This window comes from Bombina bombina, chromosome 7, assembly GCF_027579735.1.
Source record: "Bombina bombina isolate aBomBom1 chromosome 7, aBomBom1.pri, whole genome shotgun sequence".
NCBI classification, from domain to species: Eukaryota; Metazoa; Chordata; class Amphibia; order Anura; family Bombinatoridae; genus Bombina; species Bombina bombina.
In genome coordinates, this window is record NC_069505.1 from 311,857,691 (window position 1) to 311,876,202 (window position 18,512).

Genomic DNA, 18,512 nt, shown 5'->3' on the forward strand with positions numbered 1-18,512 from the left:
CCCAGAAAACCATTAGTGCGCAATAAAAATCCAACCTATTTGTTTTTTGATAATGATATTTCTCTAGAAACAAGAGAAAAACATAATTTATGCTTACCTGATAAATTCTTTTCTTCTGTTGTGTGATCAGTCCACGGGTCATCATTACTTCTGGGATATAACTCCTCCCCAACAGGAAATGCAAGAGGATTCACCCAGCAGAGCTGCATATAGCTCCTCCCCTCTACGTCAGTCCCAGTCATTCGACCAAGAATCAACGAGAAAGGAGTAACCAAGGGTGAAGTGGTGACTGGAGTATAATTTAAAAGATATTTACCTGCCTTAAAACAGGGCGGGCCGTGGACTGATCACACAACAGAAGAAAAGAATTTATAAGGTAAGCATAAATTATGTTTTCTTCTGTTATGTGTGATCAGTCCACGGGTCATCATTACTTCTGGGATACCAATACCAAAGCAAAAGTACACGGATGACGGGAGGGATAGGCAGGCTCATTATACAGAAGGAACCACTGCCTGAAGAACCTTTCTCCCAAAAATAGCCTCCGAAGAAGCAAAAGTGTCAAATTTGTAAAATTTGGAAAAAGTATGAAGCGAAGACCAAGTTGCAGCCTTGCAAATCTGTTCAACAGAGGCCTCATTCTTAAAGGCCCAAGTGGAAGCCACAGCTCTAGTGGAGTGAGCTGTAATTCTTTCAGGAGGCTGCTGTCCAGCAGTCTCATAGGCTAAACGTATTATGCTACGAAGCCAAAAAGAGAGAGAGGTAGCAGAAGCTTTTTGACCTCTCCTCTGTCCAGAGTAAACGACAAACAAGGAAGAAGTTTGGCGAAAATCTTTAGTTGCCTGCAAGTAGAACTTGAGGGCACGAACTACATCCAGATTGTGTAAAAGACGTTCCTTCTTTGAAGAAGGATTTGGACACAAGGATGGGACAACAATCTCTTGATTGATGTTCCTGTTAGTGACTACCTTAGGTAAGAACCCAGGTTTAGTACGCAGAACTACCTTGTCTGAGTGAAAAATCAGATAAGGGGAATCACAATGTAAGGCTGATAACTCAGAGACTCTTCGAGCCGAGGAAATAGCCATTAAAAACAGAACTTTCCAAGATAACATTTTTATATCAATGGAATGAAGGGGTTCAAACGGAACACCCTGTAAAACGTTAAGAACTAAGTTTAAACTCCATGGTGGAGCAACAGCTTTAAACACAGGCTTGATCCTAGCTAAAGCCTGACAAAAAGACTGGACGTCTGGATTTTCTGACAGACGTCTGTGTAACAAGATGGACAGAGCTGAAATCTGTCCCTTTAATGAACTAGCTGATAAACCCTTTTCTAAACCTTCTTGTAGAAAAGACAATATCCTAGCGATCCTAACCTTACTCCAGGAGTAACCTTTGGATTCGCACCAGTATAGGTATTTCCGCCATATTTTATGGTAAATCCTTCTGGTAACAGGCTTCCTAGCCTGAATCAGGGTATCAATAACCGACTCAGAAAAACCACGTTTTGATAAAATCAAGCGTTCAATTTCCAAGCAGTCAGCTTCAGAGAAGTTAGATTTTGATGTTTGAATGGACCCTGTATCAGAAGGTCCTGTCTTAGAGGTAGAGACCAAGGCGGACAGGATGACATGTCCACTAGATCTGCATACCAAGTCCTGCGTGGCCAAGCAGGTGCTATTAGAATTACTGATGCTCTCTCCTGTTTGATTTTGGCAATCAATCGAGGAAGCAGCGGGAAGGGTGGAAACACATAAGCCATCCTGAAGTTCCAAGGTGCTGTCAAAGCATCTATCAGAACTGCTCCCGGATCCCTGGATCTGGACCCGTAGCGAGGAAGTTTGGCGTTCTGGCGAGACGCCATGAGATCTATCTCTGGTTTGCCCCAACGTCGAAGTATTTGGGCAAAGACCTCCGGATGAAGTTCCCACTCCCCCGGATGAAGAGTCTGGCGACTCAAGAAATCCGCCTCCCAGTTCTCCACTCCCGGGATGTGGATTGCTGACAGGTGGCAAGAGTGAGACTCTGCCCAGCGAATTATCTTTGATACTTCCATCATTGCTAGGGAGCTTCTTGTCCCTCCCTGATGGTTGATGTAAGCTACAGTCGTGATGTTGTCCGACTGAAACCTGATGAACCCCCGAGTTATTAACTGGGGCCAAGCCAGAAGGGCATTGAGAACTGCTCTCAATTCCAGAATGTTTATTGGAAGGAGACTCTCCTCCTGATTCCATAGTCCCTGAGCCTTCAGAGAATTCCAGACAGCGCCCCAACCTAGTAGGCTGGCGTCTGTTGTTACAATTGTCCAGTCTGGCCTGCTGAATGGCATCCCCCTGGACAGGTGTGGCCGATGAAGCCACCATAGAAGAGAATTTCTGGTCTCTTGATTCAGATTCAGAGTAGGGGACAAATCTGAGTAATCCCCATTCCACTGACTTAGCATGCATAATTGCAGCGGTCTGAGGTGTAAGCGTGCAAAAGGTACTATGTCCATTGCCGCTACCATTAAGCCGATCACCTCCATGCATTGAGCTACTGACGGGTGTTGAATGGAATGAAGGACGCGGCATGCATTTTGAAGTTTTGTTAACCTGTCTTCTGTCAGGTAAATCTTCATTTCTACAGAATCTATAAGAGTCCCCAAGAATGGAACTCTTGTGAGAGGAAAGAGAGAACTCTTCTTTTCGTTCGCTTTCCATCCATGCGACCTTAGAAATGCCAGAACTAACTCTGTATGAGACTTGGCAGTTTGAAAGCTTGAAGCTTGTATTAGAATGTCGTCTAGGTACGGAGCTACCGAAATCCCTCGCGGTCTTAGTACCGCTAGAAGGGTACCCAGAACCTTTGTGAAGATTCTTGGAGCCGTAGCCAATCCGAATGGAAGAGCTACAAACTGGTAGTGCCTGTCTAAGAAGGCAAACCTTAGATACCGGTGATGATCTTTGTGGATCGGTATGTGAAGGTAAGCATCCTTTAAATCCACTGTGGTCATGTACTGACCCTCTTGGATCATGGGTAAGATTGTCCGAATAGTTTCCATTTTGAACGATGGAACTCTTAGGAATTTGTTTAGAGTCTTTAAATCTAAGATTGGCCTGAAAGTTCCCTCTTTTTTGGGAACCACAAACAGGTTTGAGTAGAACCCTTGTCCTTGTTCCGACCACGGAACCGGATGGATCACTCCCATTGTTAACAGATCTTGTACGCAGCGTAGAAACGCTTCTTTCTTTATCTGGTTTGTTGACAACCTTGACAGATGAAATCTCCCTCTTGGGGGAGATAATTTGAAGTCTAGAAGGTATCCCTGAGATATGATCTCTAGTGCCCAGGGATCCTGAACATCTCTTGCCCAGGCCTGGGCGAAGAGAGAGAGTCTGCCCCCTACTAGATCCGGTCCCGGATCGGGGGCTCTCGGTTCATGCTGTCTTTGGGGCAGCAGCAGGTTTCCTGGCCTGCTTGCTTTTGTTCCAGGACTGGTTAGGCTTCCAGCCTTGCCTGTAACGAGCAACAGCTCCTTCCTGTTTTGGTGCAGTGGAGGTTGATGCTGCTCCTGTTTTGAAATTCCGAAAGGGACGAAAATTAGACTGTCTAGCCTTAGCTTTGGCCTTGTCTTGAGGTAGGGCGTGGCCCTTACCTCCCGTAATGTCAGCGATAATTTCTTTCAAACCGGGCCCGAATAAGGACTGCCCCTTGAAAGGTATATTAAGTAATTTGGACTTAGAAGTAACATCAGCTGACCAGGATTTTAGCCACAGTGCCCTGCGTGCCTGTATGGCGAATCCTGAGTTCTTAGCCGTAAGTTTGGTTAAATGTACTACGGCCTCCGAAATGAAAGAATTAGCTAGTTTAAGGACTCTAAGCCTGTCCGTAATGTCGTCTAGCGTAGAGGAACTAAGGTTCTCTTCAAGCGACTCAATCCAAAATGCTGCCGCAGCCGTAATCGGCGCGATACATGCAAGGGGTTGTAATATAAAACCTTGTTGAACAAACATTTTCTTAAGGTAACCCTCTAATTTTTTATCCATTGGATCTGAGAAAGCACAGCTATCCTCCACCGGGATAGTGGTACGCTTAGCTAAAGTAGAAACTGCTCCCTCCACCTTGGGGACCGTTTGCCATAAGTCCCGAGTGGTGGCGTCTATTGGAAACATCTTTCTAAATATTGGAGGGGGTGAGAACGGCACACCGGGTCTATCCCACTCCTTAGTAACAATTTCAGTTAGTCTCTTAGGTATAGGAAAAACGTCAGTACTCGCCGGTACCGCAAAGTATTTATCCAACCTACACAGTTTCTCTGGTATTGCAACAGTGTTACAATCGTTGAGAGCTGCTAAGACCTCCCCTAGTAGTACACGGAGGTTCTCCAATTTAAATTTAAAATTTGAAATATCTGAGTCCAATCTGTTTGGATCAGAACCGTCACCCACAGAATGAAGCTCTCCGTCCTCATGCTCTGCGAGCTGTGACGCAGTATCAGACATGGCCCTAGCATTGTCAGCGCACTCTGTTCTCACCCCAGAGTGATCACGCTTGCCTCTTAGTTCAGGTAATTTAGACAAAACTTCAGTCATAACAGTAGCCATATCTTGTAATGTTATCTGTAATGGCCGCCCAGATGTACTAGGCGCCAAAATATCACGCACCTCCCGGGCGGGAGATGCAGGTACTGTCGCGTGAGGCGAGTTAGTCGGCATAACTCTCCCCTCGCTGTTTGGTGAAATTTGTTCACATTGTACAGATTGACTTTTATTTAAAGTAGCATCAATACAGTTAGTACATAAATTTCTATTGGGCTCCACCTTGGCATTGGAACAAAATGACACAGATATCTTCCTCTGAGTCAGACATGTTTAACACACTAGCAAAAAAACTTACAACTTGGTTATAATCTTTTTTAGCAAAAAAAAAAAAAAAAAAAAAAAAAAAAACGCACTGTGCCTCAAAGAGGTACTAACGATTAAATGACAGTTGAAATAATGAACTGAAAAACAGTTATTGCATCAAACTTTAAAACAACACAACTTTTAGTAAAGGTTTGTTCCCATTAGTAAAAAACAACACTAATTAAATTTGTACATAAGAAAACAAAACAACGTTTTTTATACACAGTCACTATAAGAATTCTCACAGCTCTGCTGAGAGAATTTACCTCCCTTCAAAGAAGTTTGAAGACCCCTGAGATCTGTCAGAGATGAACCGGATCATGCAGGAAATATAAAAGTAGCTGACTGGAATTTTTTTGATGCGTAGCAAAGAGCGCCAAAAACGGCCCCTCCCTCTCCCACACAGCAGTGAAGAGAAACGAAACTGTCACAATTAAAGCAAAAAACTGCCAAGTGGAAAATAATGCCCAAATATTTATTCACACAGTACCTCAGCAATGTAAACGATTCTACATTCCAGCAAAAACGTTTAACATGAGAATAGTTATTAAAAGGATTAGTGACCTTTAACACAGTAGTTCCGGTGAAATACCATCCCCAGAATACTGAAGTGTATACATACATGTCATTTTAACGGTATGGCAGGCTTTTCTCATCAATTCCATTCAGAAAATAAAAACTGCCACATACCTCAATGCAGATTCATCTGCCCGCTGTCCCCTGATCTGAAGCCTTTACCTCCCTCAGATGGTCGAGAACAGCAATATGATCTTAACGACTCCGGTTAAAATCATAGTAAAAAATCTCTGTCAGATTCTTCCTCAAACTCTGCCAGAGAAGTAATAACACGCTCCGGTGCTATTTTAAAATAACAAACTTTTGATTGAAGTCATAAAAACTAAGTATAATCACCATAGTCCTCTCACACATCCTATCTAGTCGTTGGGTGCAAGAGAATGACTGGGACTGACGTAGAGGGGAGGAGCTATATGCAGCTCTGCTGGGTGAATCCTCTTGCATTTCCTGTTGGGGAGGAGTTATATCCCAGAAGTAATGATGACCCGTGGACTGATCACACATAACAGAAGAAAGTGACATTTTGTCTCCAGCTCTCCATAGTGGGGATTGATTGTTGTTTCCAGAATCTTGGAATTAACTGCTTTGCACTACTTAGCATAATATACAGAAGTGTTAGTTTATATTTACATTTAATCTTGGGCGGATTGTTAATAGTAAGGTGAGAGGATTATATGGGATATTGTGTGATAGGACTATTTGAATCTCTGTGTGTACCTGCTGCCAAAAGGGTTGTAGAATGGGACAATCCCACCATATATGATATAGTGTGCCAGTCTGCTTGCAAGCTATCCAGCACAGAGGATCTGATTGTTTATAGATTTTTGCCAATCTGCTGGGATAAAGGTACCGCTGTCCCAATAGTTTCATATTGGTCTCTGTTATACTCATTGAGGAGGGTGACTTACTCATCTGCTGAAAGATCTTACTCCATGTCTCATGCGTCACCTCAATGCCTAACTCTGATTCCCATATCTTGGTGTATGTAGGGAGTTGTCTAGAGTGATTGTCTATTAGAATTTTATATATTGCTGAAAGGGAACCTTTCAAAGGTTGTGTGGACCAGCATAGAAGCTCAAATGGTTTTAAATTTCAAACTAAATGTTGTTTGTCTTTATTTTGCATTATGAAGTGAGACATTTGGAGGTAATTGAACCATCTGTGGAAATATGGGATATGTTTATCTATTAGTGATGCTCTGGTCAGGAGTGCCCCTTGTTCTAGCACAGAATGGCATGGTAAACCAGTAACAATACTATACGAGGTGTCATTCCAAATGTGTTGATGGGAAGGAAACTCCCCATTATGCAGCAGGGGGGTGAGAGGAGATGGGATTGTGGAAATCTCATGTTGAGCCCTTATTAAAGCATCCCATGTCACAATAGTGCTTTCAATTAGAGTAGAATTATATGTACGAGAAGCTCTGTGTTGTGTGCGTGTCCAGCAAACAGCTCTTAAAGGACCAGTCAACACATTAGATTTGCATAATCAACAAATGCAAGATAAGACAATGCAATAGCACTTAGTCTGAACTTCAAATGAGTAGTAGATTTTTTTATAACAATTTTCAAAGTTATGTATATTTCCACTCCCCTTGTACCATGTGATAGCAATCAGCCAATCACAAATGCATATACGTATAGTCTGTGAATTCTTGCACATGCTCAGTAGGATCTGGTAACTCAAAAAGTGTAAATATATAAGATTGTGCACATTTTTTTTTAATGGAAGTAAATTGGAAAGTTGTTTAAAATTACATGCTGTATCTGAATCATGAAAATTTAATTTAACCTGAGTGTCCCTTTAAGCTTTTTGTAGCCACCAAATAGTGTTCCAATTTAACCCATTCTTTGCTTTGTGCGTTTTAACTCCAGTCGACAATTCTGATCAATTGTGCCGCCTGTTTATAAAATTCGAGGTTTGGAACACTGAGCCCGCCCCTGTTCCGATTCCTAATTAGTGTGGCTTTAGCTATTCTGCTCCGTTAATGTGCCCATATAAATGTGTTTGCCATAGTTTGTGCCGCACTAACAAAATGTGCGGGTGTGGTAATGGGAACTGTCTGGAACAAATAAAGAAAGGGCAGAAGGATATTCATTTTGTAAGCTTGTATTCTACCTAACCAGGAAAGATTTTTGTTTTGCCAATTATCCATGTCCCTACGTATGGTGTTTAGGGGTTTTTGGTAATTCAATGTAAATAATAAATCCGACGATATTGCTATCTGTATCCCCAAATATTTTAATGAGCTACGTTGATGTGTGAACTGATATACTTCGGTTATCTTTTTACTTATCTTGTTATCAATTGCAATACTCAGGAATAACGATTTAGATGTGTTTATTTTAAAATTTGACATGGTTCCATATGTTTTCATTAAAAGCATATAATTTTAAGACTAACGACACACCGCTCAGGACATGGAGTGCTCTGAGAGTCCAGAACGGTATTTCTACTGTGTGTTTTTTAATCCAGAAAAATGGCAATATAACTACAACTCTAAAGAAAGATACCAAAGGGTATCTGCATGGAAAGATCAGTCACCATAATAAATTGATATGTCTGTGAGAATGTGCAATTATATGTTTATGGATATATATCTCCTATTTCAACTTTGAACAGTTTTATGTATGTACTGATAACATGTTATAAATTAATACAATGTAATTTTAATGAATGAAGGGACAACTGTTTCCTTGCAATATGACTGAAACAGATATTTGTTCCCATGATGGAAGCAGCCGGATTAGAAGTGAAAAAATGATAACGTAATTTGACATATCCACAGAAAAGAAGCTGAAACGTTTAAATGGGCAGCCTCTGACAAAGTGGGGAGAGCCTCATGAAACATGTTAGGCCACACCCATTATTAGCTTTCTGGAGTCCCGGCATTATGCTGCCCTAACAGCCTCTCGGATACCGGGGAGGAGAAGAGTGTGATGTGAGCAGTGAGTGATCCGTGGATATTGCAAACCTAGAGGGATCTGTAAAGGTGAAGAATACAAACCCCGGGTACCCACTGGACAGAAGGACAGAGAGAAAGACCGCCTTACAGTATTGCGCTGCATATGCTGGAGAACACCTGATTGTTTTACATTGTTTTTACAGCTAGATAATATATACCTCATACAACTTTGTACGAGTTCAAAAAGTGTGAATTTGTGTCTAATTAAAGATGTGATTTTTTAATGTACTACACTTGGATTTTTCATGCGCACTTATGTTTCATAAAATATTTTTTTACTGTGTGTTTAACACATTTTTGGCAGTTAAATAAACAGTAGTCTAGGGTCAAAGCGTTAACATTACATGTTCTAATGAATTAGAGCTTATGGAAGAAAATAAAAATAATCAGGTCTTAAATTCGGTGAGTCACATTTTTGCACAATATTTCTCACCTTAAGAAATCTATTAACCAGTTCCCGGCAGGTTTGGCAGGGCTCCTTTTTGGAAGTACCAGCACTTGACAATACAATCAGGAGAAACATTGTCCCAAAGACTGGCAGTAGCCATCTCCTCAGTGCCTTGGACATTGTCACCTGTTGAAGAAAGAAATTAGGCATTGTCATAAATAATTAAAGACAATTAAAAGAACAGTATAATTGCATAATCAGTAGGCATGTGCATTTGTTTCATTATGAATGCGAATTCGTAACAAAAACACAGCCATATTTTTTTCACAAAACTAATATCTGAACGAATGCACCAACTAAATTTAAATAAAACAAAGAAATACTGATGAAATGTGTCAGTATTCATTAAAGTGAATGTAAATTTTGATGCTTAAGTGCCCGGTTTTTAAAACTTTGATTAAAAACAGGGGCACTTTAATTCATTAAAATTTACATTTCACTCCTGTTGTGACAAAAAAAACTTACCTTTTAATCTTCACAGCAGCTGCTGCTTCCTCCGGTCTCACAAGCCATTTCTGATGTCAGAAATGATTGATAGGTCATCCTCCAATCACAGCTTCCCCCCCGGGGGATTCAGTGTCTGATTCATTGCTGTGATTGGATGAAGCCGGATACCTCATTTTAGACCCAGGAAGAGGCTTTGAAACGGGTGGAGGAAGCTGGAGCTGCTGTGAAGATTAAAAAGTAAGTTTATTTTCACAACAGGAGTGAAATGAAAATTTTGATGAATTAAAGTGCTCCTGTTTTTAATCAAAGTTTTAAAAACCGGGCACTTTAGCATCAAAATTTACATTCACTTTAATTTCCTTTACATTACCTTAAGGCAGGGGTGTCCAAACTTTGCTCTCCAGAGGTTTTGGAACTACATATCCGATGATGCTCAGCCAGTATTTTATCTAGCTGAGCATCATGGGAAATGTAGTTCCAAAACCTCTGGAGAGCAAAGTTTGGACACCCCTGCCTTAAGGGATTAAATACTTGCATCTAGTGCACTTCTGCAAAGAGCCCTGGCCCGCGCTAATAGGAGGCAGATCCTACAGCTTATCACAGGTCGTGGGATCAGGCACTCTAAGCTTCCTATTAGTGCGGCCTGGAAATCTGTGAAGAAGCATCAGGATCAGGCTCTCCAGCATGCTAGAGGTAAGTATAGCCCTACAGGTGAACTTTTTCACCTGTAGGAAAAGAAAATTTACATTTGTTTAAACAAGAATGAATGTAAATGTTCCACTAATATTTAGTATTTGTTTACTTTTAAATAAAACAAATACCGAATAGTGCAGCAGACGAATATTCAGAAAGCTAATTTTTCCGAGTATTCATTTAGAAAGATTCTGACAAACCTATTGTTTTGCTGCTACACAAGTCTTTTAATCATCAAATGCATAAAAAAATAAAATGTATAAATCCCCGATAGATTATTTTCCTGCTTGGCAGTAAGGGTCCACCCTGGCCACCAGGAGAAGGCAAAGACACCCTAAACAGAACATTGAAATATCCCTCCCACTTCCTTCACTTCCCCAGTAATTCAGGCTGAGGATAAGGAAAAGTAGAGAGATAAAAGGGGTAAAGAGGTTCTCAGACTGCTGCCACTACACAAAATCAGGGCCAGTTCGTGGACCCTCACTTCCAAGAAGGAAATTAATTTATCAGGTAAGCATAAATTTTATTTTCCTTCTAATTGCAGTGAGGGTCCACGAAAAACATTACCTATGGGAAATCAATAACCAAGCTGAGGAGAACACAAATGTTGGAGAGTGAGGTAGAGAAGGCAGATCCAACAAAAACGCATCACCTCTAGAAAAATCCTACGCCCAACATTTATTTGTGTCCGCAGAGACAAAAAAAAAAAAAAATCTCAACAAGACACAAACATAGAGAAGACCCATGAATCTGTACAACAGAGACTTGCTTCGAGAAGGACCAAGAAAAAAGGAACTGCTAAGGCAAAGAATTACTGGGGAAGTGGAAGGGATATTTCAATGTTCTGTTTGGGGTGTCTTTGCCTCCTCCTGGTGGCCATGATAAGTATTTCCCATAGGTAATGTTTTTCGTGGACCCGCACTGCTTCAGAATTTTAAATGAACAGTAGATTTTTTTCTGTCAAATTCTGAAGTTTCTTTCTATTTTCTGACCCCTATAACAAGCGACAGCTGCCAGCAAATTACACACTCATAAACGTATATATTCTGTGAGCTCTTGCTCAGGAGCAGCTGGTAGTGGTCTAGCAGAGCTCCCTGCATTTTGACCCTGAGATTTATCAAGCCTTGCTCCATGTGTGTTTGAAAGACACTGGATATCCATTATAAATCTTTGTTAAAGACATACCTAGGTAGGTATCTCAAGCACTATATGGCAGGAAGTAGTGCTGCCATCTAGTCTCTTGCAAATGGATACAATTCTTGCAAAACTGCTGCCACATAGTGATCCAAATATGGGCAGGCTCCTGAGCTTATGTCCCTGCTTTTCAACACATAAGAGAACAAAGAAAAAAAAACATGATTAAAGAAGTAAATTAGATTTTCTTTTTTTTTTTTTAAAAGTGGGTTTCATATCCCTATGACGACCAGGGTTAACCAACCATGCACCAGTCAGTCACTTGTTTGGCACAGAAAGGGTTAACAGACCCTTTCCACCTTAACCAATCTGTCACAGTCTAGATACTCCAGGCAAGCCTGTGACTTAGTTTAATGGGTGAAAGGGTTAACAAACACTCTTGAATCTGTTCTAGACCTAGAAAAATTGCCCAAAACTCCCCTTTAATGCTACCCACACTAAACTATCTCTAAACTGCCACAACTTAAGATTTATTATAAGGGAAATCTTAGGAAAAACACAGACTAACAACAAATTAAAATCCCAGAATTCAATTTAGCAACAATTAAGTCAAAGAAAACAGTATCAATATTACCAGTCTCTTTAAGCAATGTGGTTCAAATATTAGACAAAGGCATAACATAATAAAGTAACAATTATTATGAGCAAAAAGGAGTCACGGTGCATTTCTAAAAAAAAAAAAAAAAAAAGTTAAATAATTTGCACACAAGCAAACCGTTTTTAAAAGAAAAAGAAGAAATAACAGAACGCTGTAACTTAAATCCTATAATTTTATGTTTATTAGAAAATGGAATTAGGAAATGGCCAGATACACTGTTGCCCATGTAAAATGAAAAAATTGTGTAATTTTCACAATATATACATGACAAAATCATCTCAGGTTCCTAAGCCAGCCTCTCTGGGTTAGAGGGGGGGTGAGCTAGTCCACCCTCAGCATTTATGACCTTACATTCCAAAGTAGAGAAAATCCTGAATTTTAGTAACATAACATTTCAAAGATACACTCAAGTTACCAGCCAGCTAGCCCAATACAGTTTGTAGGCTGCAGGGAACATTTTGACACCAGATATGACATGGTTGTCATATTTCTATCATCCAGTGTCACCTCTGACTGATCTCAGCTCGGGTTAGAGGACACTGTTTTTTATCTTGTCCCTGCTGATGTCTCTGTATAATAAAAATCAATTTTTGTGCAAAGGCTTAATTACCCCCCCTGTATCCTGTTGCACCAGATGCAAATACTAAAAGTCCCATAAGTGGTCCCATAAGTCTGATTCTTTTAGACGTTTCTAATACAGGTTTTTAAATAGAAGAGAAAAAAGCAAAGAAAATGTTTTACCCCTGACATGTTAAAACCATGAGTAAATATTTGATGCATCCAAAAACGTTAAAGCGGTTTATTTTTATTTTGAAGCAAACAGGAAGTATATGTCTAAGTACAAATGGACCCTTAGGACTGACAACGCACTGGCTGACAAATAGACCTTCCACTGCTTTATTGGTGCACAGTGACACGCTTCACACACATACAGAAATTGTTTCCTCATTATCCATAATTACATGAATGTCAGTTAACGCAAAAAGAAAAGCTTCCAAATATTTGCCAAAAATAATACCTCTTTACTTGGCAATAAGAATCAGTAATTTGTAGTTATTGAACAATGTGGCATATCCACAATATCTGTTTATACATTGAGAGCACTCACATTCCCATGGGCCTTTTCCACATTATTCTGAAAAAAAGGCAGTACCGTGTTAACTAGTGCATTCAAACAAAGTATAAAAATGTTTTTGCAAGAAAATAACAAAAAAGAGATGAACAGATAATACCTTTAACGACTAACTAATAATAACTATGTGTTAACTTTTAAAGGGATCACCTGCTTAACTGGTTGGTTATTGTGCAAATGGCAACCCTGGTTAATACATTTATTAAACATGCATTTGATAAAAAAATAAATTAAAAAAAAGTAAAAATACAAAGGGGGAAAGAAACAAATAAATAAGGTTATTTCAACAGGAACAGTGGAAGTCCTCCATAAAAAACACAGATTTTTATGGGAGATAGAAAGCAAAGGGCATATATTTCCTTCTGAACTAAAAGTTTAAAGGCACAGTAAACACCATGAGGCCTATTTATCAAAGGGTCTTGCGGACCTGATCCGACAGCGCAGATAAGGTCCGCAAGACCTCGCTGAATGCGGAGAGCAATACGCTCTCCATATTCAGCATTGCACCAGCAGCTCACAAGAGCTGCTGGTGCAACGCCGCCCCCTGCAGATTTGTGGCCAATGGGCCACCAGCAGGGGGTTTCAATCAACCCGATCGTACTCACTTGGGTTGAATTGTGGCGATTCCGGTCTGCCTGCTCAGAGCAGGCGGACAGAGTTATGGAGCAGCGGTTTGCTTCATAACTGCCGTTTCTGGCGAGTCTGAAGACTCACCAGAAACACGGGCCCACAAGCTCCATACGGAGCTTGATAAATGGGCCTCTTCGAGATTAGTGGCATCACGGTGTGGGGGGGGGGGGGGGGGGGAGTGGTCACAGCATAATGGCTGCCCCCACAACTGTTATTCGTGTTTACCGTCTCTTCAACTAATTTTCAGGATAGCATATGGAGTTACTGCACTATTATTTAGGAACCAGACAGTGGATAATGTAAATAGCTATATGATGAATAACCCAAATAGTTAGGAGCCAGTGGTAAAATTATAGGAGCCAGTGGCACCCTGGCTCCAAGGATTTGTCAAGTCCTAACCTAAGCATTCTTGGAATTCCTTTGCTGTCATTTCTCTTCCCACCTCTACTGTAAGTCTATTCCATTAATCAGCCACCCTTTCTGTAAAGAAGTGATTATGCATGATTATTCCCAAACCTGCTGCCCCCTCCAACTCAAGTTCATAACCCCTTGTTCAGGGTATTTCTGGTTCAAACCTCTGTAATTCCAATGTTAGTATATTAGTAACTTCACTAAAGCAAGAGAGATCTTTAGTCCCTATTTCACCCCAGGGGCTTTAAAATGGCATAAACACAACAGCACAAATTCCTCAGAAGAAAATGTTGTTTTCTTCTTTCAAAGGTGTTGAAACCTACAGCTGACTGTCAGCTGTAAAATATTATCTGTGATATTCTATCAGGTTTTAATAGGGACACTGAGGCCAAAATTAAACTTTCACGATTCAGATAGAGCATGCAATTTTAAACAACTTTCCAATTTACTTCCATTAACAAAATGTGCACAGTCTTTATATTTACACTTTTTGAGTCACCAGCTCCTACTGAGCATGTGCAAGAACTCAGAATAAACATAGATGCATTTGTGATTGGCTGATGGCTGTCACATGATACAGGAGTGGAAATAGACATCAAATGAATAGTAGATTTTTATCTGACAAATTTCAACGTGAAGTTCAGACTAAGGAGTCGATTTATCAAAAGCTTTGCAAGCCTTTCGACCCACTACGGCTGAAGGTTCTCACAAGAGATCCTGCACGCCGTATTTACAAGCAGTGGTCATCAGACCGCTGCTTTCCTAATCTTTCGCCACCTCTAAGTGGCGAACTTCAATCTTTGCGGTCTAGTCCGACCGGGGAGATAGACAGGTCCTGCCCGCACGTGATTGGCTGTGCTCGGGCAGGGGGAAGAATTGCACGTGAGCGCAAAATAGCGCTCGTGTGGAATGCTGAATTCAGCTTGATAAAATCGCCCTCTTAGTGATATTGTATTGTCTTGTTATTGTGTATTTGTTCATTATGCCAAAATACTGTATTTACTGGTCCTTTAACAGCATTATACAGTGTACAAAAACTAAAAGACAAGGCAGGAGTAAGCAGACTGAAGACTTAGAGGGTCTGCACCCTAGTCAGCTTATAGGACTTTATCCAAAAAAGAGCCATCATGGTTAATGTTGCCTTGCAGAATTTCCTGGTCCTCTTAGAACTGATTAATGTGTATCTGTTTAAGCGGCACACCCTATATTTCTCTATAGAAGCAAAGACATACATTACAGTATGGTGCTGTAATTTACATCTATTACCAATTTTTTTTTCAATCTCTTGGTATCTTTTGTTGGAAAGCAGGATGTAAGCTCAGGAGTGTGTATGTGACTGGAGCGCTATAAAGCAGCAAGTTTGCAAGAATGTTATCCATTTGCATGAGCAGTAGATGGCAGCACTATTTCCTACCATGCAATGCTTCAAACACCTACCTAGGTATCTCTTTAACAAAGAATACCCTTGGAACAAAGCATATTTGATAATAGAAGTAATTTGGAAACTTTAAAATCATAAATCCGATCCGAATCATTAAAGAACAATCAGGGCTGTAGCCTGCACACAGCAAGGCTAAAGTATATGGTTTTCCAGATGTTTTCTACTAAAGCAATTTAGGGGCAGATGTGTTCCAGGGTTAGCCTCAAGAAGTCAGGAGGGTGTATTTCAAGTTCTGAGAATTAGAAAATCCTCAATTGCCAGTTGCATGAAAAGGGGACAAAATAAATAATGAAAGTATAATGCAAAGTGGTTTAATTGCTGATAAGTATATATATATATATATATATATATATATATATTATATATATATTATATATATATATATATATATATATATATATATATATATATACACACACATATACACACAGTGTTTACTGTCCCTTTAAGAAAAATAATGCCACACAATATAGGCTAACTAGAAATAGCTGCAGGCGATTTCCAAAGCACATGCAAATGACAATGGAAAACACACTACATATTATGGTCTATTCTATGTAAAGCATTAACATATTCTACAGTGTTGTCAACATGATCATGAGAGGCTTACAGGCCCATTTATCAAGCTCCGTATGGAGCTTGAAGGGCCGTGTTTCTGGCGAGTCTTCAGACTCGCCAGAAACACAACTTATGAAGCAGCGGTCAAAAGACCGCTGCTCCATAACCCTGTCCGCCTGCTCTGAACAGGCGGACAGGAATCGCCAGACATCAACCCGATCGAATACGATCGGGTTGATTGACAGCTCCCTGCTGGCGGCCGATTGGCCGCGAGTCAGCAGGGGGCGGCGTTGCACCAGCAGCTCTTGTGAGCTGCTGGTGCAATGTTAAAATGCGGAGAGCGTATTGCTCTCCGCATGTAGCGAGGTCTTGCGGACCTGATCCGCAGTGTCGGATCAGGTCCGCAAGACCTTTGATAAATGGGCCTGATAGAATCAGTGTATTTAGTTTTTGTGGTGCCCTAGGTACTGGGGAATCTTAGCTGGAGATAAGGGGCACATTGAGGGGTGATGCACAACATTACATAACCAAGGACCATTGATTCATAGATAAATTATTTGAAGAGCAAAAAAAAACCAAGTAAATAAGTCAACAAAATAAATGTGGTGTGAATTTTGTAATAAAAGCTATAGCTGTTTGAAATGTATATTTAAGTATGCACCGTGCACCAGCATTTTAAACACAACACTTGCTCAGAGAGCCTAAGGTGCTTGTACTGTCTGCTAATGACTCAATTTGTTAATTGCTGACATGATACAAGCCCCACTGGTGCCCTGAGCAGCTACATTATTTAAAATGCTGGTGCACTGAGCATATCTAGCTATGCTTCACATGCACATGCAGAAGAAAATACTAAAACTAAAACAGTGATAAGGTTTACTAGGAGTATTTTTGCCAATATGTTTCTATTAATGTAATTAATCTATGTGCAATTAAATTTTGACTGGAATGTCCCTTTAAAGGGACATTAAACACTTTGAGATGGTAATATAAAATGATAAATTGTATATAATAAAACAGCTCTGCAATATACTTTCATTATTTATTTTCTCCTCTTTGCCTGTAATTCCATTCTGAAATTGTGAGCTTTTCAGATCCTGTTAGAAATGGAAGTGCAGAACACTGTTAATCCAGCACAACCATTGGCTGCACACTCTAATGACCTATGTATAACTGTCCCTAATTGGCCACAGCAGAGAAGGTAACACAAGTTACAACATGGCAGCTCCCAGTGTTTTATAGACACTAAAACTTTACACTTATTTTGTCACTTTTTAAACAACTAATGAACTTTAAAAAATACATCTACATGTTAGTCATGGACTAATCTTTTCTTTGAATGCATCATTCTATCTAGCATGTATTTAGTGATTAATGTCCCTTTAACAAAAGATTGGCAAAATAAACCTTTTATATTATAGCTTTGCAATAAACTTTTCATTTATGTAAACTAAAAAAAAATAATAATCTTAAAGTGTTTCATGGTCTCTTAACTATTTCATACAATTTTAAAGCTTTAAAAGGGATATGAAACAATGTTTTTTTTTCATGATTCAGCACCATGCGATTTTAAAGGGACATTGAACCCAATTTTTTTATTTTGTTATTCAGATAGAGCATGCAATTTTAAACAACTTTCTAATTTACTCCTATTATCAATTTTTTCTTCGTTCTCCTGCTTTCTTTATTTTAAAAAGAAGGCATCTAAGCTATTTTTTGGTTCAGAACCATGGAAAGCACTTGTTTATTGGTAGGTGAATTTACCCACCAATCAGCAAGAACAACACAGTGTGTTCACCAAAAATGGGCCGGCATCTAGACTTACATTCTTGCATTTCAAATAAAGATACCAAGAGAATAAAAAGAATTTGATAATAGGAGTAAATTAGAAAGTTGCTTAAAATTGCATGCTCTATTTGAATCACAATAGAAAAAATGTGGGTTCAGTGTCCCTTTAAACAACTTTCTACTTTACTTACATTATCAAACTTTATTCGTTCTCCTGATATCTTTTTTTTTAAAAGCAGGGTTGTGCACATGTCTGGAACACTGTATGAAAGCAGTTTTGCAAAAACACTATATGGCAGCACTTTTGCTACATGTATGTTAAGGGTCATTAAGGGGTTTACTAGCGCAGTAACTTACTAATTTACTTCTATTACGAAATTTGGTTCATTCTCTTGATATCCTAAATCTTGTAAGCCAGTAGTAAAAGGTATATGTGCAAGCACGAATCAGCAGCTAGTTCCTAGTAGTGCATTGCTGTTCCTGAGTGTACCTAGGTATGCTTTTAAAAAAAGGATACCAAGAGAACAATGCAAATTAGATAAGAGGTAAATTGGAAAGTTGTTTAAAATTGTCATGTGACTGCTACTGAAAAGCAGTGCACTAATTAAAATAGCCAGTAGGTAGAGCTGTCCACTTGTGCTGCAGCAAAGTTATGCAAGCTTAGCAGACTGAAATTAATCTGTGTACACAGAACAGACCTTAGCTATCGAGCAGCTTTCAAAGCAACAAGATCTAGCAGCCACTT

The 18,512-nt window shown here is 39.8% G+C and overlaps 1 protein-coding gene across 1 annotated transcript in view; it reads right to left on the reverse strand.

Annotated features, from left to right (window-relative positions):
• The window catches only part of CRELD1 (cysteine rich with EGF like domains 1), an 82,800-nt gene that overhangs the window by 53,053 nt on the left and 11,235 nt on the right, over positions 1 to 18,512 (reverse strand). Inside the window, exon 2 of the mRNA XM_053720938.1 lies at positions 8,861 to 9,001. Within this exon, the coding sequence (XP_053576913.1) occupies positions 8,861 to 8,995 (135 nt within the window). The 5' untranslated portion in view covers positions 8,996 to 9,001. The remainder of the gene's footprint in view (positions 1 to 8,860; positions 9,002 to 18,512) is intronic.